Raw genomic sequence first — 24,322 nt, 5'->3', positions numbered from 1 at the left:
GGAAAGAAAATGTGACGGGTTGGAGTCCCGGTCGGGTGAAAACCAAAGACCCGAAAATTGGTACTTGCTGCTTATCTGCTAGGCCAGCAGTGTTAAAGTAGAGAGAAAGAGCTAGGACTTGTCTGCTTATGTTTAAAAAAATAAGTCCGGAAACAGCAACAAACACTACAGTAAAAAGCTGGCTTAACGTGTTGGCCTAGTATAGAGCAGTGTTCAGATATGCACATTCTTATATGGTATTAATTCGTTCTTTTCCGGAATAAGAATTAAATTTGACACTGGACGTTCAATAGCCATCCATCATCATCTATAATAAAAAAAAAATCATTTGGCCTCATGTGTGTTATGTTGAAATCATTAAGTGTCCTTTCCTTGACGCGCGGCATAGCACCCCAAAACTATCTGTGATTTTTCAAAATAGTATTAGTACAAAAGGTCATTTTCCCACAGAGATCAATGTGCAATTGGTGTAATTTGTACATATTCCTATATTAGGTCTTTATCAATAAAATTCAAATAGTAGAATAGATAAAATTGATAATGGGAATGGGGAATATGTCAAAGAGACAACAACCCGACTTAAGACCAGATTACAGCCGAAGGTTTTCTTAATGATTTCATTTTTCAATAATTTGGGACAAAAAGTAGTTTCAAACTGAAAATGATAGACGAAAGGAGAATAAAAATGCTTTACATTATACAGAGATGAAACAATATTATTATCATTTTGCCTCAAAATTATCAAATATCAACCTTTTTTTTTCATTTTTAGTTTATCGTTGATTTTCAGATAATACAGGTAAACTAACCCACAAACAGTAAAAATATCAGGTTGCAAAAATACCTTTAAATATTGAATCACCTTTAAAGGAAGGTACATAATTATATACAATATAGATAATTATTCGGTTTCCGCAACATTTTTAAAGGCATGGTATGTAATTTAGACTTTTTATATTTATCAGTTGTGAATTAAATGGCTTACGTGTGGAAATGTATGCATCAATCTCTTGTAGACATGGTAAAAAAGTTGCGTATTTTATAACAAAAATATAAATAGTGAAAAATAAAACTTTGGTCTTTTAAAAGTGGGATGAGGGTCGGGATGGGATTTACAGAATAGAGAACAGTGACCAATTTATATAGGAAAAGATAAAATTAAGCCAAACACTTAAAGAAAAGAGAATAGTGGGGTAGAAACGTATAATGAATAAAAAACGAAAATAAAAGAATTAGGTGATATAATACTGATTACAGAAATGAACGATATACAGATCATATGGTTGCAGAAAATAATCTTCAGTAAAATCAGGGGTCCGTAGGTGACCTGTTACGAGGCAAAATAATGGGCCGTATCCAATAGACTCTCTTTTTTCGGTGGCAGTCCAAATTTTCCCGACCTTCATTCTAGGTAATTAAAGATGAGTACTGGCAAGATGATATGTAGAAGTATGTTTATTTTCTGCTGCCCTGGTAATTAGAAATCAAAATTTGAATAGTGATAAATGAGTGTTGGCCATTAGTGTAGAAATAGCGAGAAATTTTGAGAAAACTCTCTGTAACGATCAATATTTTCTATGCCAAATTAAGCAAGGGGTGTTCTTCATTTATACTATTTCAAAAATTCCGGAACCGTTGAGCACACTTAAAAAAATGCCATTTTTCTTTCAAAAAAGCTGCTGCATCATACGTGTTTTGCAGTTTTATTTACACACAAAGTATTGATAATTCCGAATTTGACATTTTTTTCAATGGACCTTACATAGTGAAAAAGCAGGACCCAAAAAGGCTACAATTGTCGATTATGTAAGCAAAACGAAAACAAATAAGATTTAAATCAATTGAAACAAATAACATTTTGTAGTTAACCAGACACAATTTTAAAAGGGATGCATTCATGAATCATTATGATAATGTCAATGATTTCTAATGAGTTACTTTTTCACGTGCTCCATGGTTCCGTGAGTTAATTGTGTATCTATATCACAATCGGTACCTTCTGAACAAACACTTGATGGCTACCTTTTGATATGTCAGATGTGCTTTTCAACAAAAGGTAGCCATCAAGTGTTTGTTCAGAAGGTACCGATTGTGAGTTAATTGTGTATCTATATCACAATCGGTACCTTCTGAACAAACACTTGATGGCTACCTTTTGTTGAAAAGCACATCTGACATATCAAAAATGGTTCCATTATTGTTATCCATGTAAGTAGCAGCCAACGTATTTGCTCAACAATCAACCAATGAAATATGTTCGCTGTCGCTCGTGGTAAAATATTTAGCATAAAGGGCCAACCCGTGGTAAAATCAGTATAAATTCAAACCCTCATGAATTATTTCTTAACTAATTTGTTTTAAACGCGACTGTTGTCAAATGGAATTCAACATACATGTATTTGTTATTATAATTATATGCATGCATTGGTTCAACAACTTATTTTAACATTATTCTCACCAGTAACTCGTATCATATGATTTTAAGCTCTTTTCCGCACTGCAACACATTTTTATTTAGATTTTCAAGTTACATGTGATAAACGATGGCTGTCCATGTAGCCGCCATAGACTTTGGTACGACATATTCTGGATATGCATTTTCAGTTAGTGCACCAGAAACTGAGCTGAAGGATGTAGAAATCTTATCTAATCAGATCTGGAATTCTGGGACGACGGAAGTTGCATCCTTAAAGACCCCCACGTGTCTGCTGCTCTCTAAAGATAGAAAAGTATCAGTTTTTGGGTATGAAGCAGAGGAACAGTATGCAGATATTGTATTGGACGGAAATGTCGATGATTACTACTTCTTTCATAGGTTTAAGATGAATCTTCATAATAACAAGGTTAATACAGGTGTTTTAAAACACTTATAATATTTTATAACTATAACAGTGGTGGATACGTGTGGCATGGTCTTTTGAGTGAAAAAAGTATCATTTATTGGCATAAAATGATAAAAAAACGACTCGCTACGCTCAGTCCTATAATCACCAATTACGTTCTCGCACCGCCTGTGTAAAATATATAATTTTATAAAAAAAATATCTAAAAAAAATTGCTTTAGAAATTTTCAAGAAATTATATGTTGGAAACCATGTATGGTTAATGAGTACTTTTGTTTGCCTTAAATGAGGGAGCTTATAAGCTACTTCCGGTTTATAGAAGGTTATTTCTGGTCTCTACTGACAGATTTATATGCACCTATCCTGCATCCAAACAATTAAAACTTGCTGAAAAGAATTTGAAATCAAGTCCTCATAAACCCTTTATATTGGAAATTTTACTTTTTAGAATAGTTCATACAGCAATTAGTAGATATAGGAAGATGTGGTATTAGTGCTAATGAGACAACTCTCCATCCAAGTCACAGTTTGCAAAAAAAGTAAACCATTATAGGTCAAAGTACGGCCTTCAACAAGGAGTCTTGGCTCACATCGAACAGCAAGCTTTAAAGGGCTCTAAAAATGACTAATGTAAAACCATTCAAACCGGAAAACTGTCTATTCTATATAAAAAAAGGAGAACAGTTAACACTTATGAACCAAACCAACAAACGACAACCACTGAACAACCACAGGTTCCTGACTTAGAATTGCCTTTAATGCAACAGGAAAAATATAGAATTTAAATGAACATTTTTTTATACATTAGGTGTGTTGCTTTTTAACTATATTGACAAAACATAGAATTTTTTTTCAGAATATTACTATGACTATGGTCCTGGAAGATGTAAGAGGTCAACCACTACCTGCTATAGACGTGTTTTCCTTGTCAATTAAAGCCCTAAAAGACCACCTTAACAGTACCGTCGAAATAAAGAATATAGTACTTGACGATAGGAAAACAAAGTGGATACTTACTGTTCCGGCCATTTGGACGGACACAGCCAAACAGTTTATGAGAAAAAGTGCTGAAAAGGTAAAAAAAAAATCAATTCCTAGATACAAATTATAAAATTAGGAAATGTGCCAATGAGACAACCATACAACAGAGTTAGAATGAAGTAAATGTAACGTGTCGGTGAGGGTACCCAAATTTCATTATGTTGATAGTGTTTCACCTACGTTAATCTATGATTCAAACAAGTTTCCATTTTGTGTTTATTTTGTAGATGTATCCGTTTATGCTTTACTGTTCTACCAAATTATTTTAATCTATATTAAATCATTGAAAAATTAATTTGAACCCAACTCCAAACAATCCATGATTCTGTAACGAGGAGTACCCAAATTGCATTCATGCTTAAATTTAAATTTGTAAAAATAGAATAATTGATATTTTGTTTTATTTCTCGAAATATTTAGAACAATTTACATGAGTCCATACTTACTTTTCATTTTGTAAGAAATATATTCCGGTAACAAATTTTAATTGCTTATTTTTAAAAGTTGACTTCTAGCGGACGTCGCGTGGCAACGTTTCTATAGATTTGACTAATTCCAGTGGAAAGTTCATCTGTTTTAATATTCTGTGAACGTTCTGTGTATATTTGAATATGTTTTTAGTGAGACGTGCATAATGTCAAATTGTAAAAATACAAATTGTTTAGTTTCTAAGAGAACTTGCAAGATTTCCGTCGGTGTTTTTGCTAAATGTGTGTCATTTGGGTACTATGACGTTAGGCAATAAAAAGCAACCGTTCGGATTTCAACAATGAGCAGAACACATTCCGTATAGTCGGCTATAAAAGGCGCTGACATGAAAAATTTTAAATAATTCAAACGAGAAAACTAACAGTTTAATTTAGACCCAAACACATTTACCAAAACTTATATGACTGAAGAACCAAGGACAACCACTGAACTATATGATCCTGACATTGGACAGGCACATATATGATGTGGCGTGGGATATCAATCAAAATGGTATTTATGTCATTTCAGATTTTTATCGATATATATATATATGTCGTGTACAATTTGCGATTTTGTATATGTTATAACATGTATAGAAATATTGTACATGTTATAATTTGTACAATGCAAAAGTACATGTTATAACATGTATAGAAATATTGTACATGTTATAATTTGTACAATGCAAAAGTACATGTTATAACATGTATAGAAATATTGTACATGTTATAATTTGTACAATGCAAAAGTACATGTTATAACATGTATAGAAATATTGTACATGTTATAATTTGTACAATGCAAAAGTACATGTTATAACATGTATAGAAATATTGTACATGTTATAATTTGTACAATGCAAAAGTACATGTTATAACATGTATAGAAATATTGCTTAAAAATGGTTTTAACTTGTACAACATTTGAAAATTATTTCAAATAAAGCAGAATATACATTTGATATTTGTTGAATAATGAGAACATTTAGAGCACAGTGATCACAACGTTTCAGAAATATCTTTATTGCTTCAGTGCCTTTGTTGGCAGAATGTGTTTTCATGTCATTGTTTGTTTTATTCAGTCCAACATGGCCTACAGCAGTGTGGATGTTTAATAATAGCATACATTTCCTCAACAAAGTAGATAACTGGTTCATCTTAATATTGTATTAACGTTTTGAAGTCTACCCTCCTCCCTCTTTTTTTAACATACAAACACTAAAGCTAGGTCCACTATGCATGCTCTATAAAAGCCAGAGAACGAAAATTATTTTCATTAGACCACGCTTAATAATATACAACTTTGGAATTATTAAATCTGCTCTTCAACAATTTTGGCCTTGAGCATAGCTGATGTAAATCTTGTTCATCAAACTATTATTGTTTGATAATTAATCAGACTAATATTGCATGAGATGAATGTCATATTGATGTTTTAAATTTCTACCCTCTCCTTTGAAAACATGGTATTGTTTGCAGAGAAATTTTTCCTCGACACATCAATGATTTCATTGGGAAATCTTACCTGGCAATTTACTTGCATCTTAATTCTCAACTATTATGAACTTATTTTCCTATAGCCTTCTGTGGGGAAACTCACAATCAGTATTCATCGATTGAGAATACTGAATTATGATTATTACGTTTTGTTGACTATATGTGCGCTTTAAAAGGTATTAGATAATTATAAAAACTATTCTTCAGCTGGGCCCGTATGCATAAAACATCATAACTTAAGTGTTCCTTAAACTTAGATTTCACTAAGAATTCCCTTAGTTAAGTAAAATTCTTAAGTCGTATGCATCAACTTACTTAAGTCTTCACTTAACTAAGGAATACTTAAATCGGAACCTTTCTCTAATTACCGTATGATATATATTAGCTCATCGCATGTACTCATCCGTGTAAAAATTTGTTGTGATTATTTAGGTTTATTCCCGATCGTCCCACTTTTTAAAATTTGAGAGTTCTGATTGATCAATACACACTTTTATTTTAAAGACCTGGTGTTAAATTGATATTGGTATGTGAAACAATTTAATAGTACGTAACATAGTACAATTGGGTAGCAGTGGCGGATCCAGAAATTTTCATAAGTGTTGGGGGGCCCACTGACTACCATAAGAGGGGGCCCGCTCCAGTGATTCCCTAAACAATCAACCAAATTGTTTCAACAAAATGGAGGTCCACGCCCCCTGAAATCCGCCTCTTGGTAGGTCTTAAAACTTTTGGATTTTGTCCCTGCAAGTGAAACAAATTTAGGGGAAATTTGCCCTTCATCTTTAGAATAAAACTAAATAATTGAAAATTCAAATGATGCCATTTTTAAGCAATATGTTGTACATGTCATAACATGTACGAGGTACTTTTGTACATGTTATATCTTGTATTTTTGCATTGTACAAGTTATAACTTGTATTTTTGTATTGTACAAGTTATAACATGTGCAATATTTATGTACAGGTTATAACATGTACAAAATCGCAACTTGTACACGACATATATATGGTGACATGTTTTCTTGAAAAAAAAGCTGTTTAATATACTGCGTGATGCCACTCTTTTTTATTCTATAAGATTATTGTAAACGGGCATCACGTATAAACTAAAAGATTGGGTTGCTCAAAACGTTGGATAGTGTTAGCCAGTGGTTAAACTGCTTATCCACTGGTTAACTTTAAACCAATGGATTATTTCTATTGCTCAAAATTTATCCAGTGGATAAAACGTGCTATCCGCCGGATAAATTTAACCGGTACTTTTTTGCTGGTTACGTTTTAGCCATTGGTTAAAAACGGCATTGAGATTGATTTACAATGTTTTTTTTTAAATTCATATTTTGAAATTTCAGATATTTTCATTGTTTATAACTCGTCCACCTTTATATCTGTCATGTAAGTTATTTTGAACCCCATGAAAATTTGATCTTGGTGTAAATTTTCACCCCTCCCCCTTTAAAAATTCTTCACTTTATTTCGATTGTATGTCATACACAGTAAACACTCACTTGTGGCGTTTTATATGGTAATTGTGAAGTCAACAACTTATAATACATATACGCTATACATGTCAATTTATAAATCTGTGTCATCCTCATTGACATTGAAAGCATGGCCCGGCTTCCATGGACGCTGTACTTTAATTTGCACATTGCGATTACCAGTCCAGAAATTAAGAAAACAATACTTTTTCAACATATAGTGGTAGTGGTCCATCACATTTGCACGCATTTAATCAACAGGTACCAGTGGTAGATCTAGAGTTGTACATATTATGAATCCATAGTTTCAATGTAATTACATTTTGGGCACCATGCGTTCTATCAGGTTCGCGTACCTGTGAGGTATAAAATAAATGCTTCAACTCTGTAATCAATACCTGTTTTAATTTGTTCTAATGTTTAGATTTAAAAAAAATCTATAATTCTAGGTTCTAAAAAACTATGATATTTCACTTTGCCATTGTTGATTTTGTTTATACTTAATTTATAATACTTATTTTCAATTTAGTATGTGTTTTGATACCAAATATGTAATTATTACAAAAATGTTCAAATCCTATTAAATATTTTTTTGATTAAATTTCAAATTTTCTTTAGGTGACTTTAATTTCGTATTTGACACTTTTTCTTAATTTTCAATCATTCCCAGATTATTTATCAAGGCAACCCTTCATCCCCTCTATGTTATACTAGTAGTAGTAGCAGCTCAAACTAATATTAATTTCGCTATTGCTCTTGCATATCCCCCCCCCCCCCCCCCCCCCCATTAAAACAGATGTACTGACAACAGTTTTAAAAGATATTGCTATAATTTACCTATAGTTGGATGAAAGGGAGCCAATGTATATTTCCCATAATATACTAGCATAAGTGAATATAAAAAAGATATGGTATACACTCTCCACAAGAGACCAAATGACACAGAAATTAACAGCTATATGTCACCATACGGCCTTCAACAATGAGCAAAGCCCATACCGCATAGTCAGCTATAAAAGGTCCCGAAATATTAAATGTAAAACAATTCAAACTAGAAAAAAAAAAGCCTAATTAATGTACAAAAGGATGAACGAAAAACAAATATGTAACACAGCAACAAACGACAACCACTGAATTACAGGCTCCTGGCTTGGGACAGGCATATACATACAGAATGTGGCGGTGTTAAACATGTAAGCGGGAACCCAACCTTCCCCCTAACCTTGGACAGTGATGTTACAGTACAACATAAGAACGAACTATAAAAATCAGTTGAAAAAGGCTTAACTTATCAGATGGATACAAATAGAATACATATAACAAAAACACGTGGACATGACCGGGAACTTGTACATCCCAACAACAAGAAGACACTAACTTTGATACAGATCTTAGAGTACTCGCAGTTACTGACAGCTAGTTCAAAGCCAATAACAACTTATATAAAAAATCATGCATCTGAGACTAAATAAATGTTTTCTAACCGACATCATGCTGGTCCTAATTGCGTTTATGCCGAACATACAATGAAATTGTATTATATATCTCTTGTACATCTATGCATAAAAGAACGTTTATAAAGAATGATTCCTGATGAATTCACATGTAATTGCAGTATTTCATGCATATTCAGGACAAAAACAAAATATGCCAATTCTTCAAGAATTGTTAGCACAAATATAAACTGCCTCTTTTGAAAGAAGCTGTGTCGAATAGGGCAGAAATCTTGCCTTGCAACAGGCTACGGATCACTCAGACCACAAGGAGATATTTCAATGATTCTTTAACGTGCAGATATAGTGACATTCGCCTGAATGAGGCATTAGATTTAACGTTTCAATTCCGATATGACTTGGCTGCGTATCTATACATACAGCACAGCATATAAAGTTATAGCAAGATTTAAATGAAACTTGAGGAAGGTGAAGAGAAGTTCCCGTAAAATGTGATCATGCAGAACTACAACTTTGGTAACTTTTGACCGAAAATAATCTTTCAAATATAAAATTGTTCAATGTTTGGTAAACATGCCATAAAACACAGGATTTATTACATAAAAGTGTTTTGTTTTTGCCGATTATTGACTTAATATATTATTCCGTATTTTTCATACGACCGACTTTTCTTGTAGCCGACCACGCGGTATTGGTTTTTCACGTTTTTGAAGGTCGTACGGTTGCCTATAATTGCTTACATCCACTTCATTTGAACTTAGGTGGATAGTTGTCTCTTTGACAATCATACCACATCTCCTTATTTTTGTAGGAATAAGGGGCATAAAAAACAATAATTTTCAGGTTTCCAGACAATGAATTGAGTGTAAGTCTAAGGATCTCTATGAAATTGTACCACAGCGTTCGATATAATAAAAGTAAGGATGGGATTGATTTTGGGGATTATGGCCCTAACCGTTAGGAATAAGAGACAAAAAAAAACAATACTTACTAATACTTTGTATAGTAAATTGCTTATTTCTTTACCAATTTCAACGGGATTTAATTCAAAGTCTTGAATTTAGTTTTTTTCTTTAATATGCCGAATTTAACCGTGTATTTAAATTTTGGTTTTTGGCCTCGTTTTTCAATCGGTCCACAATGAGGACCAAAGGATCCCAAATTAAACTTTATTTGATTTCATCAAAATTGAATTACCGGGGTTCTAACCGTGTATTTAAAATTTTGAATTTTGGGCTCCGTTTTTTAATTGGTCCACATCGGGGTCCAAAGGATCCAAAAAGGATTCAAAATTAAACTATTATGATTTCATCAAAAAATTAATTCACTGGGGTTATATGAAACACCGAATCTAACCGTGTATTTGGATTTTAAATTTTAAACTGGTCCACATTAAGGTCGAAAGGTCTAAAATTAAACTTTGTTCATTTCAACATATAATGAGTATATTGGATTCTTTGATATGCTGAATCTAACCATACCTTATTTAGGAGATTGGAAGACCCCATTAATGAGCTACTTTTATAGTTATCCCTGAAAAGTGAACCCGGGGTCAAAATACCATATGGACAATTGACCCCGTGGTCATTATACCATATGGAAAATTGACCCCCCCCCCCCCCCTGTTTTAGATAAATAGTATTGCAGATTATCTTATTTACAATTTGTTGGCTAAGATTTTTTTTTAAATTGTAGGTCTATAGCAGGGGGTTCAATATACCATGGCAGGGGGTCAAAATACCATGGCTAAGAAAAATTTTCAAAGCATCTTTTCCAGCATGTTAAATACATACAAACTACTTATTGGAGTATTATAACTATGTAAAGGAGCTAGAATAGCTAGAATTTTTTAAGTTAGAAGTCTATAGTAGGGGGTTCAATATACCATGGCAGGGGGGTCAAAATACCATGGCTAAGTAAAATTTTCAAAACATCTTTTCAAGCATGTTAAATACATACAAACTACTTATTGGAGTATTATTACTATGTAAAGGAGTTATAATAGCCAGAATTTTGAAATTGGAGGTTTAAAGGGGGGTTCAATATACCATGGCAGGGGGGTCAAAATACCATGTATTATGACTATGTAAAGAAGTTAGAATGAAAGTTAATGACAATTATTTTGGTAAAGACTTTATAGCACTAATTGCCCTTCTACTAAGGGAAATTGACCCTCCCCTTTTAAGATGTCTGAATTTCAATCTATAATACAGTGTTTAAAGATACCGGGTATTTAATTATTAAATAAGTAGTTGGTATGAAAGAGCATGAAGGAAAGATGATTCAACAATTTCACTTAGCCATGGTATTTTAACCCCCCCCCCCCCCTGGCCATTGTAAATTGAACCCCCTTCCTATTCACCTCTTTATTTCAAAACTAATATTTTTCAAACTCCTTTTCAAAGTTTTAATGCTGTTATAAGTATAGGGTATATATAAAATATGTTGTAAAAGACGTTTTAATATTTTTACTTAGCCATGGTATTTAGTCACCCCCCCCCCCCCCCCCCCCCCACCACCACCACTGTCATGGTATATTAGACCCCATCCTTTATTTTAAAATTTCAAAAATCATTTCTATTCAAACTATTTTAGATAGTTATATAAATGCTGTTACTAGTATTTGGTATATATGTTGGACATTTTTTTACTATTTTTCTTAGCCATGTTATTTTGCACCCCCTCCCCCCTGTCATTGAACCTCCTTTTTTATACACCTCCAATTTCTGAAGTCAAATTATTTTCAAACTAGTTTTCAAAGTTTTAATACTCAAATAAATATATGATACATGTAAAACATATTGTAAAGATGTTTTGACTATTTAACTGAGCCATGGTAATTTGACCCCTCCCCCTTTTTTACCATGGAAAATTAAAACTACCTTTATATGTTATATTTTCAAATAATTAAAGCATTCAAGAGACATGGTCTAGTTATAATGCTTCAATAAGTATTTTGAATGACATTTTGTTGGTAAAGACTTCAGAGCACTTATACCAAGCAAAGATATTTCTTTTAACAAATTATGGAAAACTGACCTCCCCTTCTTGTATGAATGATTTTTAATCTATGACAAACTTTAGAATAAGGTATAATGTTCTAATAATCATCTAGAATGAAAAAACAGCATGTTCAATCTACCATGGGGGGTCAATTTTCCATACAAAGGGGGGGGGTCAATTTACGGCATAACGATATTTTGACCACGGGGTCAATTTACCATAGGGTTCAAAATACCATATGACATCGGAACATTATTAATTAATATGAATATATTAACAAAAAGCTAACAAAACCTTTAAACAGACTTTAAAGGGATATAGATACGATACTGTTGTCAGGTCATTAAAGATGGCATGTTTTGGCTTTAATATTGATTCACTTATAGGGTCTTTGCATCGGAAATAAACACATTATGTTCTTCTCATGTATTTTATGATGGTATGATACTAAACCCCTAACGGGAGAGATTGTGCTTGATATTCAGATGATGAAGACACAATCTTTCAATCAGTTTAATTGAGGTATGGAGCTGGCATGTCAATAACTGCAAGTAGTCCTTTGTTAATTTATGTATCATTGTCATTTTTCTTTAGTTTCTTTTGTTACCTATTCTGACATCGGACTCGGATTTCTTTTAAACTGTGTTTTACTGTGCGTATTGCTGTGCATTTGTTTTTCTACATTGGCTAAAGGTATAGGGGGAGGGTTGAGATCTCAAATAACATGTTTAACCCAGCCGCATTTTTGCGCCTGTCCCAAGTCAGGAGCCTCTGTCCTTTGTTAGTCTTTTATGATTTTTAATTTTAGTTCGGGTTGTTGTCTCTTTGACACATTCCCCATTTCCATTCTCAATTTTGTTAACCCTGCTTTGTTCTATACTGACACGCTGAGCCGAATTTTTAACTTGCTATTTCTCCCTTTAATTTTTGCAAAATATTATTTTCGGTGAATTCAATATTAAGTCAAATCAAGGTAGTTTTAAATATTTATTAAATGTTCATATTCATATTATCTTATATTTATTAAACCGCAGTTACTACATGCTGTCCCTCTTTTTTATTTGCAAAAATAAATAAAAATTAGATGATTTATTTTCTTTCGAGCTTATCTAAACACCTGGGGTAACTGCTAAAAAAACAATCCCCCAAATACTTGGGGTTTCACCTATTACCGACAGATGAACCAAGACTCGGACAATAAGTTAAATATAAAGGATTTCAGTCAGTAAACTTGTGCAAATTTTGGCTCGGAGAACGAGAACAGCGTGCTCCTGAGAAGAAAATTCGAATTTATTTCATAATACGTATTTGGTCTAAATCCTCATATATTCAGACTGTTAATAACCAAAGGCACCAAACGAATATATGTCCTTGTGGTCCTAGTACTCATATTGTCCGGAACATAACCACATATAAGATACCTTTATGTGTGCCAGTATCACGTCCCAATATAAATTCACGTTTTCTTGCCGGTAGTCCCCTTTTTATATTACATTTAGTCCAAATAGTTATGACGTCTTGAAAGGCTATTTCAGTTTTTTTTTGTGACGCCTTCCAAATAATTATGACGTCATGAAAGGCTATTTTAATTTTTTTCTGTGACGCCTTCCTAGGTTATGACGTCTTGAAAGGCTATTTTAATATCGTTTTTTTTTTAATGATTGCGTAATTCTTAAACAATATTCAAAACAGACTCAGCTTTTTCCTAACCCTATTGTGAAACACTCGCAGTTGAAATCTTTAGTTGCACGGACCGGTTATGTAATATTTAAGGTTTATTTCTGATTTGTGTAAATAACTTGGGAATTATTTACTTGGGATGAGTTGAAAGTAGCTGTTAACCACTGGTTAAGTTAGTTATCTTAACCAGTGGATGGCCAACTAACCACACTTCAATTTTGCTTTTGAGCAATGGAAAATTAACCAACGGATAGTAGGCCACTGGATAAGATAATTATCCATTGGATAAGCTAACCAATGGCTTAATTTAGCCATAGTTGTCATAGTTTTGAGTAACCCAGTCCAGCTGGTGTTATTAAAAGATCGGGTGTGTAAGAGACACATTAAAGGGAAACTCCGCAAAAAAATGAAAAATTGATATTTTGTTCTTTAAGCATAAAAAACCACATGTTCATAAATAATAAACTTTTATTCTCTATATAAAGAGATCAAAATCGATTTTTGAAATTCACTATCAGTTCTCGACATATCGCCATCTTGTCGGCATGTTCGATCTAAAAAGTCACGTGATATCTATAAACCACAAAGAACAAAAAGAATCGGGGATTTACCGACCGTGCGTTAAAAACTCCCATCATCAATTGGGGATTACCGTAGACGGTTATTCAGTGTCAAAATGTCTTGTCAAGCGTACGGTTGTTCTGTCAGACAAGGTTATGACAAAAGTCTACATAGTTTTCCCAATCCCACAAAAAAAGAAAGAATTGTATCAGACATGGTTGTACAACCTTAAACTAACAGCAAATAGTTGCATCTATAGCAAGCACAAGTTGGTGTGTGAAGACCATTTTGAACAATATTGTGACGAGGGAGATTCGATGGTTATTATCCTTTTTTGTCGAGCCTTCGACTTTTGTCGAAAAAGCGAGACATAGCGATCCTACATTCCGTCGGCGTCGGCGTCGTCGTCGTCGTCGTCGGCGGCGTCCACAAATATTCACTCTGTGGTTAAAGTTTTTGAAATTTTAATAACTTTCTTAAACTATCCTGGATTTCTACCAAACTTTGACAGAAGCTTGTTTATGATCATAAGATAATATTCAAAAGTAAATTTTGTAAAAAAAAAATCCATTTTTTCCGTATTTTACTTATAAATGGACTTAGTTTTTCTGCCAAGAAACATTACATTCACTCTGTGGTTAAAGTTTTTGAAATTTTAATAACTTTCTTAAACTATCCTGGATTTCTACCAAACTTGGAAAGAAGCTTGTTTATGATCATAAGATAGTATCCAGAAGTAAATTTTGTAAAAAAAAAAATCCATTTTTTCCGTATTTTACTTATAAATGGACTTAGTTTTTCTGCCAAGAAACATTACATTCACTCTGTGGTTGAAGTTTTTGAAATTTTAATAACTTTCTTAAACTATCCTGGATTTCTACCAAACATGGAAAGAAGCTTGTTTATGATCATAAGATAGTATCCAGAAGTAAATTTTGTAAAAAAAAAATCCATTTTTTCCATATTTTACTTATAAACGGACTTAGTTTTTCTGCCAGTTAAACATTACATTCACTCAGTGGTTAAAGTTTTTAAAATTTTAACAACTTTCTTAAACTATCCTGGATTTGTACCAAACTTGGACAGAAGCTTGTTTATGATTAAAAGCTAGTATCTAGAAGGAAATTTTGTTAAAATTTTGTTTGATTTTTTCCGTATTTTACTTATAAATGGACTTTGTTTTTCTTCCAGTTAACATTACATACAGTCTGCAGTTTAAGTTTTTAAAACATTTATTAGATTCATAAACTATCCTGGATTTTTACCAAACTTGGACAGAAGCTACTAACAATCAAAAGATAGTATAGAGAGGAATATTTTTATTTATTTTTTTCCTCATTTTTGTTGAGCCTGCGATTAACAGCAAAAGTATGCGAGACACTGGGTTCCGCGGAACCCTTACGAATTTTTGATAACAAAATAACCTAGCAGTTCTGATAGCTATAGTTATCAAATCCTTATATGATAAGATCTCGTTGAATAAAAAAAAAAAATATAGATTTGATGAGGAAGAACAGTTTCAATTATAAGAAAGACAAATGCAGTGCTCTTGTAACAATCACTGATTTACAGAAGATTCATTAGTATGCCTCTTTTATATAAAGTGCATTGATTTGTATAAAGAATAGTTCCGTATTTAGACAAGATAATTTTTCAATTAATAAAGATATACGATATAAAATAACATTTTTTTAATTATGAAATTTAACGGCTATTGACAAGGAGCAATGTTAGGAAGAGGTTTTAGCTGGGACATAACATGTTGATATAGTATAATATTCCCAGGTTATAGATATGTAAATATCGAAATATCGGACATCTTAATTTTTTTTTATTAAAAGTGTTTTTTTTAACTAATCTTTAAATTATATCAAATTGATACGGAATCAATTCGGAACGGTCACTTATAAAGACACTTAGCTTTACAGTTAAATGTGTGACTCTATCTGGTATGTTCGGTGAAAATTTTATAGGTTTTTTTTCTTTTTAAATTTTATTTACGTTATCTTATTATATATATATATTTTGGCTTACTCCCGAATTGATAATAGGTATGTCAGAATTATTGATAGATGTCGTGTCAGAGCGACACATTCAGTTAGGTATTCCAAGGACGTATATTAGATACACGTCCCTGGGTATTCCAGTGACATCCTGTCAACTAAACATTCGTATTACACAATTATATAATACAGGTTCATGCATGGCCTCTTTATTGAGGTACCCGGTGTGCACAGGTAACATTTATTGAACCATATATTTGTGTCTAACGTTGTTTATCTTGTGTGTGTTTGAAATTATAATTCCACCTTTTAATGAATGATGTTCTGATAATGATATTATCCACTATTTTTGCTGATAATAAGTTTAAAAAAAATTATAAACATGACCTTTGAACATTTTGGTAAAATGAATATTGTTTTGTCATGATTCTGGACCATATTTTTGAAGAAAAAAAAAATTCTTCACGCAAATACAAGCTTTTGTCGATTGGCAAACATGCAGATATATAAAGTAATGCAGCACTTATAGTCACTATCAATATTAATTCATTGAAGATAAGAGAGCCCCTTCTATGTCTAATGTCCCTATGTTTATAAGGATTAGGACGACAGGGGAAAAGGGAGCGGAGTAAGAGTGGCAGTGAAAAAAAAAATAACCGAATAGAGAACAATATAGAGAATGATCGACGAAAAGCGAAATAGTTATTGTAAAGGAGCGGAGATAAAGAGAGGCATAATGATAAAAATGTTTGCTTGACAAAGTTATTGCTCGCTTTGATATTTTTAGTTATACAAAATCACATGTATCGTGTTCCTAATTGGTATTCACGTGCACTAACTTGATGCTGGGAACAGTATATTAATATATATGTTCCTGCTTGATGTGTTAAGTTTCTGCATAGCATGGTTAAACATAATTAGTATCCCATTTGTTATATCGTAGTGTCACGGTGTTACTTTGTTAAATTTATTTAGTTTGTTAATGATTGTGTAAATAAGAACAAATCTGTATAAAAACTTCATACCATTTTAGTGATTGCCTATAGGCGTTTGATTATTGTTACATTTAAGATATATATATATATACATTTAGAACCTTTCATACATCTTAAAGTAAAAAATGTGTGTCAGAGTTAAACGACACAAGAACCCTGTAATACTAGTACGAGAGTATAGCATGTAAAAATTCCTACTCAATATGGATGTATTGGAAATCTTTTTATACAGATTGTCAACTCATGGTCCGACATGCATGTAATATTTTCCTCATGACGCTCATAGTTCTTTCTACCATCATCATCTTATTCATTAAATATTGCTGTAAACATCGATGGTCCACATCCAAACAAAATGGGAGTAATATACCTTCAGATCTTCTCCGTGGTATACACTTGTGAAATATATAGACGAAATTCGGTATTGAAGTGAATCTACATCTCACAAACACAATTTTTGAATTACGATTTTGAGTGAACACCCACCAAACCAATACAAACGTATGGCAAGATGATAACCATGCAGGCATTTAGTTTTCGTCAGACACAAGATAAATAATGACTCTCATAAACGTGTATATGCATGCAGTTTCAAATATCAAGAACAAGCGGTCGATGTCTATAGATCATTGATATTGTAGATACATATCCTTACCTTGGAGTTATTTTCAAATATAATGGTACATTTATTGAGACTAAGAAAAAACTTGTAGAACAAGCAGAAAAGGCAATGTTTTGTGTTTATAAACTTATCAGAAATGAGTCTTTACCTGTTGATATCCAATTAAAGCTATTTGACTCGATGATAGAACCAATTTTATTGTATGGATCCGAAATTTGGGGATACGAAAACCTTAAAACTATTGAGCAAATCCATTTGAAGTTTTGTAAAAGAGTACTCAAAGTAAGGAATACTACACCAAATTTTATGGTTTTAGGTGAACTTGGAAGATTTCCCCTCAAAATTAAAGTCAAACTTAGAATGGTATCATTCTGGACAAGACTTGTACAAAATGATTCTAAACTAAGTAGTATTTTGTATCAACTGATGTTATCCTTACAAATTAAAACTAAATATACCTTCAAATGGATTAAATGTGTAGAAACTATTTTTAATGAAGTTGGAATGAGTTACATTTTTAAAAACCAGTTTGTATTTTGTGATAAAATTGTTGTGAAGCAAATTTTATGTGACCAGTTTATACAAAAATGGTATAGTGATATACAAAACTCCTCCCGTGGCCTCTTTTATTCGATATTCAAAAAACAGTTTTGTTTGGAAAATCACTTATTGAGACTTAGTGAATTTAATCGAACGTGGCAGTAACCAAACTACGTACATCTAATTTACATTTACCTATAGAAACTGGTCGTTGGTACAAAATACCAAGGGAGGAAAGAACATGTAACGTATGTACAAATGGTATTGGAGATGAATTCCATATTTTGTTTATATGTAAAAATGAAAATATTGTGTCATTAAGAAACAAATACATACCTATGTACTACACAGCTTACCCGAGCATTATCAAGTTTGAAGGTTTACTGTCTTATTGTAATACTGAACTATACAAAAAGCTATCCTTGTTCATCAGAAAAGTTAATGTATTTCTTTGATATATGTCATTTCGATCCATATGTGTTGTATATCTTTCTGCATAATCATTCACACTGTTTGATGCTAATGAGCTATGTGTATTGACTTTAATATGTTTAATTGTTCTTCTGTCATGTTATTTACATATACTGTATTATATATTTGACCTCATGTTACACGTTTAAATGTGTCTGAGTGTTTTCTAATAAATCGTAAATCGTTAAGTCCGTTTACTAACTGTTCAGAGTCAGACATGTCAATAGTTCATTCTTGGAACCGTCATATACCCCATCCGACGATGGGAACTCTTTCTGATAGTGTTGACAACATAAGCTTGTTTATCTGTACAAGTGGTTGCATGGCCTCTCCTGCCCCAACAAACAAATACGCTACTATTCTGCTATCTCTGGAGCTCATCCTCAATGGCGCTTATACGTCAGGAAACTGACAAGTATACTAGTAAAGATTGTTTCAAGAACAACGAGGTTGGGACGAACTGTTCTAAAATCGTCAATATCAGTAATACATTACTAAGATATGCCTTTAATTACAACAACTGTATTACTAATTTGGATTAATGACGGCTATCCTAAAAAAAATCCTCAAACAAATTAATGTATTAGCTTAGATTTATAATGTATGTATATTCATTAATGAAATAAACGATAATTGGTATTCTTTTCACAAATAATTTGTCTAAGTGATTGTCAAATGAATTTAACTATGTAAGATGAAATGTTAATAAGAAAATTTAAAAAAATCATGCATGTTGTACTGTTGTATTTTTACAATTAAAAACTTTAAAATTGCGATAGTTTTACGATTGTTAGCATTTAAACATCGCCAGATTTAAATACAAGTTAAGAATTCCGGTAAAGTAAATTAAACAGATGTGCAATGATTATTAATTGGGAAATGTAACATTTAATTTTTAAGATTAAAAGTACTATTCTTTTAACTTCATATCTTAACTTAATGCTAATTGCATAGAACGTAACCGAAAATTGTTCCATTTTAATATTGTAAAACTTCCGGAATTAAAAAGTTGAATGTTAATTTTCAATTAATTTATACAATTTAATTATTCTTTCTCTATTGTCATCGGGTATTTCATCTGGGTATATTAATAACGCTATACTCTTTCTGTTAATCCATTCAAAATGACAATACTCACACCTGTGTACGCTTGAATTCACACATGTGTACACCTGAGGCTAAATTGCTGCAAGGTAAAGTTCAAACGAATTCTCAAATCGAGAAATAAACAATGACTTTACAAAATTATATACACACTCTGTTCACAAATATTTTGCATTGAAATGGTTATCAAAGTTATAACGGTAAATAAAACTTAAAATATTTTCAGTTCAATATCAGTAAAAATGTTCTATAGATATTTTATGAAAAAATCTCAATAATTTATGAAATTAATTCGAAAATATTTATATTTAAAGATAACTTCATATAGGAAGTTTTATTCAATCAATACAAAACGGTACACACATATTCATTTTCTTTCATTCTTATATTGTGGTTATTAACTACGACCAACGGTCATCTGTGCGCTTTTAATTACGTAAAATTCTGATAAGCAATTAAGACTTTAACAGATTTTATTTTTTCCCATGATTCAACAATTCGGGTTAAAACGTCACAACCCAGTGACGTAGGTCAACCAAAAAAGTTACAAATACTTGATTTTCTCCGTTATTAGAAAGAATATAAATTTAAAACTTTGTGAATGTGTTTTTTATGTTAAGATGAACATATTTAGATGATAAGTAAAAAATCGCGGAGTTTCCCTTTAAAGGAAGAAAATAAGCTGAAACATTACCAAAAAAATAATTTTCAGTAAAAATTAAACAACAAAAATAGAAAAAGGGGTTCCATGCCTACAACGTCTGTGGTATATGGTGATTGTTATGCACCGCCACTCATTGTCCAGATTATGCTGGTATAAGGTAATGTGTAACATGTTTGCTGTTCCGTCTTTTGATGAACGTTTTCATGATCAGAAAAGAAAGATATTTCGGAACGGATAGACAAAGTGCAAAAACATATTTGATCCATTCATTTGGATCAACACATCTATGCCGTAAGCACATACAATTAAAAAATCTATTCAACGAACGAAAAGACCGGCGTTATTAACGGAACGTCGGAAATACACAAATAGTACTGTACTGAGAAATTTTTTTTCATGTTCAGCCCTCATTGAATATTTTTACCCTATTTCTAAGATGGAAACCATAAAAATGAGATTAATTGGAGTGGTCCATTGTCAGGCAACACTCAAAATATCATTGACAATATATATAGCCAGGCTGAGTGTTATTTCTTTTTTTGTCAGGCTGGAATATCACGAGATAGGCTAACAATTGCACTCGAACCAGAAGCAGCATCGATATATTGTCAAACGTTCCCGTCTGCCGGTTGCAGAGAAATTGCGGAAATTGGATCAAGATATATGGTTGCAGATCTTGGTGGTATGTTATCAGTTATTGCGATGCTACAGTTGAACCTTTTAACGGGTTTAAAGTGAGACAGAGAGTCTAGCTAGCTTTAAAACCAGGTATAATCCACCATTGTCTACATTAGGAAATGCCTGTACCACGTCAGGAATATGACAGTTGTTTCCATTCGTTTGATGTGTTTGATTTTGACATTTGATAAGAAACTTTCCGATTTGAATTTTCCTTGGAGTTTGGTATTTTCGATATTTTACTTTTTTCAAGTGACGAGACACAAACTCCGAAACAGCGGTGATGTTGCTTTAATGAAGTCAATGCAGAATAGCAAAGACAATGTTACCACCGATTGAACGAGACATAGCCTTTGTGTCTAAATAACAGAACACAAAACATATAACGACAAAAATGTACAAAACAAGATTTTTTGTTCACATGAGATTGTTAGACACTAAAAATGCTAAGAACCGCAGTTGCAATATCCAGCAAATTCATTCAGATCTTTTGGCATATCAATATATATTTCGTGCGAAGATTAATAAAACGTTTTGTAAAAAAAATCAATTGTTTAAAACACTGATCGTATAACCATTAATGAAATTTCTACTGTACATCACAGGCTCCTAATTTAACATGTCACTAAATATTGTTAGAAATGACGATTTTTATCAATTGAAACCTGTCGATACTAAAAAATTAAGTTATATACTTTTTATGGATTATATTCTAGGTGGTACAATAGATGTAACGGTTTATGAAAAAAATCCGAACGGCACTTTAAAGGAAGTGACAAAAGCCTCCGGTAATGGCTGTGGTGGGACCTCGGTTGATGAAGCATTTATCCAGCTTTTCGTTCGCATATTTGGTAGACCACTTTTAAACAGTCTGAAATCAGAGAGTCCAGAATCTTACTTGTATCTGTTGAGAAGTATAGAAAACATTAAACGAACATTTCAACCCACACAATCAAGAAAAGTGAATTAAACCATTCCATATGCAACGCTTGGCGATCTCTGTCAATCAAATTTTGGGGAAAATATTAAAAATGTCGTCAGTTCATCATCCTTGGCATGTAACATTGAAATATGTAAAGACAAGATGAGAATTGAGCCAGTATTCGCTAAATCGCTTTTCAAGACAACATGTGATAATGTTGTAACTTTAATACAGTCTGTTCTACAACAGTGGAAGTTGGCAATGTTTCTAGCATTCTGCTTGTTGGTGGTTTTGCGGAATGTAAGATGGTACAGAATACTTTAAAGACCGCATTTCCAAGCATAAACATTATTTTGCAAGAAGATTCAGGTGTTATCGTTCTGAAAGGTGCAGTTTTATTTGGTTATAAATCCGACATCATATCATCGCGAATAGCACGATATACTTATGGCGTCAGTTGTTCTGTGCCTTTTGATGAACGTTTTCATGATCAGAAAAGAAAGATATTTCGGAACGGAAAGACAAAGTGCAAAAACATATTTGATCCATTCATTTGGATCAACACATCTATGCCGTTAGAACATACAATTAAAAAAATCTATTCAACGAACGAAAAGACCGGCGGCATATGTGGAGTGTATATCACGGATAGGGACAATGGTATGTATACTGACACGGGAGAATGTACATCATTTGGGGAGTTCAAATTTGTCATTTATAATCCAGACTGCCAAGAAAAAATTCTGGAAGTTTTATTTAACTTTGGAGACACAGAATTTTCAATGACTATGGTAGATCTTGAATCAAAAACTGAAAAGAAGGAATTCTTTGTAATTCAACGTTAGGCTGATCTTTTATAATTGTGTGCAGAACGCCTTTAAAAACAATTTATGCTCTTTAATAATTTGATTTTTTAACCATATTTCATAAGGGAAGAATGATAATATTGATATTTATAGTCAAATAATTTAACAATCTTGACGATGAACGAATCAAATCAGGACGGTGCAACATGCGGAGTAGGATCTGGTTAGTGGGATAAACGAAATTGGCAGTATTTATGAGAGGCCAGTAAACATCAGAAGATCATCAGAATAATAAAGAACAGTTTGTAATTTTTAACGGTTATAATACTTTATTCTATTGCTCCCTATTATTCTAAATTCTAATTTTTTGGCTCATTTTTCTCTATTCATGATATTATAATCTGTATTCTGTAAACCCCATCAAGACCCTTGAACATGGTGTCCAATACTTATATTCTTCTTTTATATATAAATTTCATACTTATATGCTTTCATTGACCTGTAACTAATTTTTTTGGGTAATGTGTCTCAGTGTCTCATTATTATTTCTTCTGAACCTGTTTTTTTTTCATAGCCAATAAAAATCAAAGGGGTTTAACTATCACTCTGGTTTAAAGACGTGTCTTCCCTTAAAGATGGTTCTTTGCAATTGTTCTCTTCATAGTAAGAAACTATTTTTTTTTTAATTTCTCAAGATGGTTATCTGCATTTGTTCTCTCCATAGTAAGGAACTTAGATTATTAAACGAAACAGTTTATATTGATCAATTTATTATGAGAATAATCAGAAGTCAACCGTACGTAACAGCTATTGGTTAAATATTCCAGAAGCTCTTTTTATATTTCGCTGTAAAACTGAACCGTGATTGGTTACATTAAAACGATTGCTCTTTGATTACGTTAAGGTTCTAGTCAACAGATCCCTGTAGGCATAGAAAAAGTAAACAAAAGAACTAAAAACTCTATTTCAATTCCGCAATTCACAACTAGTGAGCAGGATATGTAGGAAGTCATATTCATTTCGTGTCTTTCTATTCATATCAGATGACTTCTAAAATCATATATTCTACTAAATTTACCACTCCAATTTTACATGTACAATCCTTATAAATATTAATGGCATCGTAGCTGCACAACAATGAGGGCCGTGATGGGGTTCACAGAATAGAGCACCTCCCCCCCCCCCCCAAATGAACAAAAAATGAATAAAAGAGAATAATGGAATGCAAAAGTATAATGAATAACTGTGAAAAATAAAAGAAACGGGTAATAAAATACTGATTACAGTAATGAAGAGTGCAAAGAATAAAATCATATCATTACAGAAAAAAATAATTGTAAAATCAGTTCCATGAGTATTTTACAGAATCAGCATTATTTTTTTACAGATATAGATAATGACCTCAAAACATAAAGAAGACAGAAATTACAACCCCCTCCCCCTTAATTCAGAGCATCGTAGACACGCTGATTCTGGTTCATTATG

The 24,322-nt window shown here is 32.3% G+C and overlaps 1 protein-coding gene across 1 annotated transcript; it reads left to right on the top strand.

The window, feature by feature from the left end:
* Positions 1-2,514: 2,514 nt before the first annotated feature.
* Positions 2,515-24,021, top strand: LOC127721251 (heat shock 70 kDa protein 12B-like). The gene is made up of 4 exons (XM_052227929.1): positions 2,515-2,843; positions 3,700-3,918; positions 20,978-21,113; positions 21,826-24,021. Exons 1-4 carry the CDS (start codon positions 2,544-2,546, stop codon positions 22,077-22,079), a joined length of 909 nt encoding a protein of 302 aa, XP_052083889.1. The 5' UTR covers positions 2,515-2,543; the 3' UTR covers positions 22,080-24,021.
* The last annotated feature ends 301 nt before the right edge of the window (positions 24,022-24,322 follow it).

The sequence above is a fragment of the Mytilus californianus genome, unplaced genomic scaffold, assembly GCF_021869535.1.
Source record: "Mytilus californianus isolate M0D057914Y unplaced genomic scaffold, xbMytCali1.0.p SCAF_12, whole genome shotgun sequence".
NCBI classification, from domain to species: domain Eukaryota; kingdom Metazoa; phylum Mollusca; class Bivalvia; order Mytilida; family Mytilidae; genus Mytilus; species Mytilus californianus.
This window is presented reverse-complemented; position numbering and strand designations above follow the sequence as displayed.

What these genes read in the sequence shown, in the direction of transcription:
- LOC127721251 (XM_052227929.1), top strand. Translation starts at nt 2,544, where the DNA reads ATGGCTGTCCATGTAGCCGCCATAGACTTTGGTACGACATATTCTGGA. An exon ending in TGAATCTTCATAATAACAAG is followed by an intron (nt 2,844 to 3,699) that starts GTTAATACAGGT and finishes ATTTTTTTTCAG; the next exon opens with AATATTACTATGACTATGGT. An exon ending in TGAGAAAAAGTGCTGAAAAG is followed by an intron (nt 3,919 to 20,977) that starts GTAAAAAAAAAA and finishes TTTTTTTGTCAG; the next exon opens with GCTGGAATATCACGAGATAG.